This window comes from Pundamilia nyererei, unplaced genomic scaffold (assembly GCF_000239375.1).
Source record: "Pundamilia nyererei isolate P.nyererei 1_Seehausen unplaced genomic scaffold, PunNye1.0 scaffold00390, whole genome shotgun sequence".
NCBI classification, from domain to species: domain Eukaryota; kingdom Metazoa; phylum Chordata; class Actinopteri; order Cichliformes; family Cichlidae; genus Pundamilia; species Pundamilia nyererei.
In genome coordinates this window covers 68,497-74,934 of record NW_005187791.1, presented here as the reverse complement: position 1 = coordinate 74,934, position 6,438 = coordinate 68,497, and the positions used below count along the sequence as shown (strand labels likewise).

General features: G+C 40.0%; 2 protein-coding genes across 3 annotated transcripts in view; one reads left to right on the top strand and one right to left on the bottom strand.

Moving 5' to 3' along the window:
- LOC102199446 (intermediate filament protein ON3-like) overlaps window positions 1–251 on the bottom strand; it is a 3,655-nt gene extending 3,404 nt beyond the window's left edge. For both annotated transcript variants that reach the window (XM_005752896.1, XM_005752897.2), the window contains exon 1: window positions 23–251. In XM_005752896.1, the coding sequence (XP_005752953.1) occupies window positions 23–181 (159 nt within the window). In that variant the 5' untranslated portion in view covers window positions 182–251. The remainder of the gene's footprint in view (window positions 1–22) is intronic.
- Window positions 252–540: 289 nt separating this feature from the next.
- LOC102204483 (keratin, type I cytoskeletal 18-like) lies at window positions 541–2,257 on the top strand. Its single transcript, XM_005752916.1, has 6 exons — window positions 541–924; window positions 1,045–1,127; window positions 1,243–1,399; window positions 1,482–1,643; window positions 1,726–1,851; window positions 2,024–2,257. The coding sequence occupies exons 1-6, from the start codon at window positions 541–543 to the stop codon at window positions 2,255–2,257; spliced, it is 1,146 nt and encodes a 381-aa protein (XP_005752973.1).
- Window positions 2,258–6,438: the final 4,181 nt, after the last annotated feature.

The following is a 6,438-nucleotide window of genomic DNA, read 5'->3' as shown; positions in this document are numbered from 1 at the left end:
AATAATAATAATAATAATAAACCTTTTCAATGAGCGCGACGAACTTGTCATTGAGTCCAACCAAGTCGTTCTTCTCCTTGGATTTTCCCGATGAATCGACTCTGTCGGTCGGGACGCTTCTGAGCGGCTTCTTGCTGCTGGGGGAGTAGGACTGGCTGCTGTAGTCTCTTGGTTTGGACATACTGAAGCTTGAAGCGAAGAGCTGGAGTGTGGCTGAACAGGTGAGGGGAGAAGGCGCCTGCAGCCCTGCAGATCACCTTCTTTATAGGTGGACAGGTACAACCCCTCACCTGCCCCAAACTCTGCGTGCGTCCAATCACGAGAGGACAAGTGCGATATTAAATGGAAAGGTCAACGTGAAATACTTGAATTTCGACTCTAAACCAGTTTGTCCAGGAGCACCGGGGCCAATGGCGTCTCTGGGGGGCGGATTCGTGCGTAAAAACAAGTATAAGAACTACCTGCATCCTCCATCAGGCGCCTTAGACGCTCGGTGTCAGTGTCTGCTCTCTCCCGCTCTTTCATCCAGCAACGATCATCATGCCTTCAAACAGCGCTGCCAGCATGTTTGGTGGAGCCGGGGGAAGGGGTGCCAAGGCGTCCGTGTCGACCCTGGATGGGCTGCGCAAAGTGCTGGGCAACCAGACAGAAAAAGATTCGGTTCCCATCCATAAAGCTGCTGCCAAGCCCGTAGCCTCCCAGGCTCCGAGCGCCCCGGAAACTCCCGTCGCTCCCGGTGACGACAAGCAGACACTGCGGACCCTGAACAATCGGCTGTCCGGCTACCTGAACAGAGTGAAGCAGCTTCAGGAGGAGAACAACGATCTGCAGAAAGAGATCGACGACATCCTGGCCAAGAGGAAAGTACCCGAGGGGCGTGATTGGGATGGAATCCTGAAACCCCTGGATAACCTCAAAAGGGAGGTGGGTCAGATTTCTTTCTTTCTTTCATTCTTGGAATTAACATGCAAATAAATTTCTGACTATACTTTCTTTAATGTAATCTTAAATTCTAACAATTAATGCATTTCCTTATTTGATCAGATCAAAGACATCACAGATGACAATGCAAAGCTGCTGCTGCAGATTGATAACAGCAGACTGGCAAATGAAGACTTCAAGAACAAGTGAGTGTGAATGCCGTCCAGACAAGGGCTCAGAAAATAAAAGACACTTTGTAACAGCAACATAGCATTTGTAGCGTTTGTGAAGTTTGAAGCCAGGCTCCTTCTGTTGATGCAGGCTGGATGATGAGAATAAGGCATGCAAAGAATTAGAAAAGGACCTGGAGGATCTGAAGAGGGCCAAAGATGATACCAAACTGAGCTGCGACCAGACGAGGGAAGAGATCAAAATGGTTAATGATGAGCTTGAGCGTCTCAAGAGCGAACACAAGAAAGTAAGGAGGAAAACCAGCATGTTAAAAGTCACACGCTCAGCGCTGTATTGTGTGAAACTTGTAACTTGTGTTTGTCTTGCAGGAGGTTGATTCTCTGCTTGAGAAGATCAAGGACTCAGATGTGACAGTGGAGATTAAGTCCCAGGACAACAACCTGAGTGACGTTGTCCAGAATGTCCGCAGACATTATGAGAAAGTGGCTGAGAAGAACCTGAAGGAGGCAGACGAATGGTACAAAGACAAGGTATGGAAGATTAAAGCTGGGAATGATGTGCTTCCTTGTCTCAGTTTATCTCACTGTTTTCATCATATTATTTCTCCCCCAGTTTGAAACCATCAAGGTGGAAGAGGCCCAGAATACTGAGGCCTTGGAGTCTGGAAAGAGTGAGCTCAAAGATCTCCAGAAACAGAAGCAAACTTTGGAAATTCAGATTCAGACCAAGAACAACAAGGTAAGCGCACAAGAGTGAATACAAGACTGTACAAATGCAGTACATTACAAAATCATGCAACACAATCTCAGTATCAGGACAAGATTGACGTTTCTCTTTTGTAGACACAGAAACAGAAACATGAACAAAATATCAATATCGAGTATTCTTAAGGTTTGTTTTTCATTGGTAGCTGCGCACTGTGGAGCAAACCCTGAGAAACATCAAAATGGAGTATGGTCATCGCCTGGAGCCATCCAACAAGATCATTCTGGGGCTGCAGCAGGACCTCGGAGACGTGAGGGAACAGGTGGAGCTGCAGCTAGACGCCAACAAAAACCTGCTGTCTGTCAAGCTGAAGCTGGAGAAGGAACTCGAACAGTACCAAGAACTTCTTTCACGCTTATTTGATGATGTTGAAAGGTAAGGATGATGGCAGGTGCATCCTGTTTACTTTTAAACCTGTTGCGGGTATAAAACAGGTTTGCCTGCTGGCAGAACAGAGTGTCTGTTTAGTCATGTGGTGTTTTACCTCCATACATAATAAGTAAAACACAGCACTTTTACCCAAAGGACTGACATCTTATATGAAACCAGATCTTTAGATCTGCTGTAATTTGTTTAATTTAATTCAGTTAGTTAAAGAAAATGAAAATAAATCTTTAATAAATTTGATTATTTGTTAAAAGCATTTCTGGCGAGGGCAGTTGGTAACAATATAGCTATAAAATAAGTAGTTCAGAATGAAAACAGAGGCACTATTCTCTTTATATTTCCTGTATTGTTGCTTTAAGGTGAAACCACGTTGTGTTTTAATGTCTGTAATTTCCTGGTAAGGGCTTTTTTTAGCCGGCAAATCTTTACCTAATGTAGTTTTGCGGTTCAACATTAAGGGAAAACACCATGTGAATGTTGGCAGTGTGTGCTTAGTTCCCACTTGGTGTGTTAGCTCTTTATGCTTTTCTTCCCTGACAGCGCAGAGTTTGCTTTAACGGATGCAATACCGCAAGGTAAGTTTGGGTTCTGCCAAGAAAAAACAAAGTTAAATCACAATGAACGTGTCTGTCACGCATCCACGTGCCGAGACCTGATCAGCAAGATTCATATCGCTAAACAAGACTTGGGTCAGTTACTGCCTATGATGCTTTCAGTTTGGTCTGACTCCACTCCAACAGGAAACAAAGTAAAGATACCAGAATCTGACCCTTGTCTTCCCTTTAGAACTGTAAATGTGAACAAAAATAAGAAATTACAGAAAAATAGTAAATCAAAAATAAAAATCTAAATGCTACCTTCGCATCACTGCGGGCTGAGTTAACAGTTTTGGGAAGTATGCTTACTGACTTTCTTGCCAAGAATTAGATGAGAAGGTAGTTACAAGTCTTACTTTAGTCCCTTAAGTATAACTAGCAGACAGTTAGCTTAACTTAGCTTAGCAAAAAGAAAATAATGAATCACCTACTTAGATACATTCATATACATACACACATATATACATACATATATGTGTGTGTGTATATATGTGTGTGTGTGTGTACAAATAGCTGTGTACCATGGAAGCTGATTTCTGCTACTATAAAAAAGTCCTCCACAAAATTTGGATTAATGTTCAGTTGGCCAATTCAAAATTTCAAGTTATTAAATTGAAATTTCAAGATACATAACTTCAAATTTTGAGGCATTATGTCAAAATGTTGAGATAGCTAACTTGAAAATTTGAGTCATCAAAATTTCAAATTGTGAATATTAAGTCAGATTTTTTGAGATATTAACCAAAATTCTGAGTTGAATTGATTTTGTACCTGAAAATTTGAAATTTTAGTTATTTACTTGAAATTTCAACATACCTCATTTAAAATTTCAAGTTTAGTCAAAGTTTTGGGATGCATAACTCAAAGTTTGAGTAAAGTTGAAATTTGAAATTTTGAGTTATTTATTTAAAAAAAATTGAGACTCTAATCTGAAAATTTGAGTGGTCAAAATTTCAAAATACTGAGTCATTAAGTAAAACTTTGGAGATATTAACCAAAAGTCTTCACCTTTTTTCTTTTTTAGTAGCAGAAAAAAGCTTCCATAGTGTCACCCACTGATACTTTTGGTGCCAACACTAACTAGCATTAGGCATCAGCAAGGAAGAAAGTAAGCACATTTCCCAACATTTCTAAACTACCTCTTTAAAGCTAGCCGCATCACTAAAATGCACTAGACCATTGCAATAACACCATATTTTAACTCTACATCTTAATCCAATGAATAATTATTTTCAAAAGCTAATCAATCACCATTAAACCAAATATTTTTGATTCTCAGCAAACTCATAAACAGGTAACAGGAACTAACAGACTAAAGGCATATTTGTAACCTCTAAAATATGTCTTTTTGTTTACAGGGCAACAAACTAAAGAAGATGACGTTCCGGAACAGGGTGAAATAATAAAACAAGAAGTAGTTGCAAAACAAGAAAGCGCTCCCTCTAATCAATCAGCCCCCCCAGAAGCTCCTGAAGTGGAGGAGGAACCCCCCATCCAGGCCGACTCAAATGCTAGTAGCAGGGAAGAGGCTGCAGTCAGCAGCTCTGCTAAAAAGAAGAAATCTAAAAAGTCCAAGAAGTCCAAAACTAAGAAGGATTCCTCCTCCTCCTCTTCTTCCTCCTCCTCTTCTTCTTCCTCCTCCTCCTCCTCCTCCTCTTCCTCCTCCTCTTCTTCCTCCTCTGATTCCGAAAAGGAAGAAGAAAAGCCCGTAACTGAGGGTGAAGCGGTGACAGCTTGATCTTAAATGCTTTCTTTTTTTTCAGTTTGGTTATTTTCTTTTTCTGCTGTTCAGCAAATTAAAACTGCCTTCTGTACTGGTGCTGTCAAACCTGTAAAGTTACTCTGAGGTGCTGTTGTGGTTTATGTTCTCAGCTGTGCATGAAATAAAAAGATGTGGTTTTGAAAGACAAATGCTCAGCAGCGTCTTATTGATTTATTCTTTCATACATGAATTACTTGGCAGTTACTGCAGTGATAGTGCAGTCACTCAGAAAAAGAGGATCACAAATTGGAATAAGTTTGATCTTCACAGACTAAAGTTCATTTTTATTTCAAACATTTCAAACATGTGCCTTCACAATCATTACAAAATATCATTCCATTATTTGTTTGAAAAGGAGTAGGCAGAAGTATTTACTTATTTGTCCCTACCCCCTCAAGTTTTACCTCTCATTCATTTATTTATTTTTTTGTCTTAAATAAAAACTTTAGTCTTCACAGACTAAAGTTCATTTTTGGTGCCTTAAAACTCTTAATGTTCAGATATGCCCAGTCACTATAGCTTTAGCAACAAGAAACATCCTCAAATGTCTTTTAGAAAGTCCACCAATGCTTCAACCCAAAGCTTATACAGTTTGCCATAAGGTAGGACAGAAAAAGAGCAAAATATTCACATTTAAGAGCCATTTGCCATCAAATGTTTGCTTAACAAGTATCCCTCTATCTCATCTGTGAAATTAGATGAACAAATAGTAAAAACAGATGTGGCAAAAATAGATGGTTGAAAGAAATTCATCAAAAACATTGTTATGAATACAAATTCAAACAAACTCACTTATATGTGCGTCTGTATCTGTTTTCATTTATTTACTATCATGTAAACTGATATTGTAAAAGAGCAGTCATTTAGTCTTTTTATTACCAAGAGCTTTGATACAATTTATGTTTAAGTTTGCATTTAAACATCATAATAAACCAAAAGTTTCATGAAAGGCAGAGATTTCTATGCTTTATTAAGTACACCTTGGAAGTACTGGGTTGGACCCCTTTCGTGTCCTCAGAACATCCTCAGTTATTCGTGGCACAGATTGAACAAGGTGCTGGAAAAAATCGTCAGAGATTCTGGTCCAGCATCTTACGGTTTGTCTGCTGCACGTCCATGATGTGAATTTCCTGTTCCACCGCATCCCAAAGATGTTTTCTTGGCTTTGAAGTGAAGTCATTATGTTGAAGAAAGCAGTTTGAGTTGACTGATGGAAGCAGTGATCAGGAGATGGGTACACTGTGGTCATAAAGAATGGACAATATTTCTCAGGTAGGTCGTGGTGTTTAAAGGATGTTCAGTTGGAGCTAAGAGCTCAGAAGTGCAAAGGTACCAAGCACCATTATCCATCTCCAGCAGCTTGAATGGACCCAAGCTTTAATGTTGTTTACACCAACCTACTATTTGAAGGTTTGAAACTAAATCTAGACTTATCAGACCAGACATACTCCAGTTTTGGGGAGCCTGTGTAACTCATGTTTTTAGCTAACAGGAGTGGAACCCAGTGTGGTCTTCTGCTGCAGCCCACCCATTAGCTGTGATTTTCTCCACATCCAGAGATGCTTTTCTGCATTCCTTGGTTGTAACAAGTGGTTATTTGAATTACTGCTGCCTTCATTTCAGCTCAAAGCAGTCTGGCTGTTCTCCTCTGGCAGCAACATTTTGCAGCTCACTGTGTTTATTTTCTGTTGTTCAGACCATCCTCTGTAAACTCCAGAGTTGGTTGTCTGGGAAAAATGTCAGTAGATTAGCAATTTCTAAAATACTCACCAACAAGTGGTTTGTATCATATCTATCTAATAGACTCCAGTTTGT

Bases quoted from the DNA above. Each gene is read 5' to 3' on its own strand.
- LOC102204483 (XM_005752916.1), top strand. From the start codon at position 541: ATGCCTTCAAACAGCGCTGCCAGCATGTTTGGTGGAGCCGGGGGAAGG. The intron at 1,400-1,481 runs GTAAGGAGGAAA...TTTGTCTTGCAG, and splicing joins TCAAGAGCGAACACAAGAAA to GAGGTTGATTCTCTGCTTGA. The intron at 1,852-2,023 runs GTAAGCGCACAA...TTTCATTGGTAG, and splicing joins TTCAGACCAAGAACAACAAG to CTGCGCACTGTGGAGCAAAC.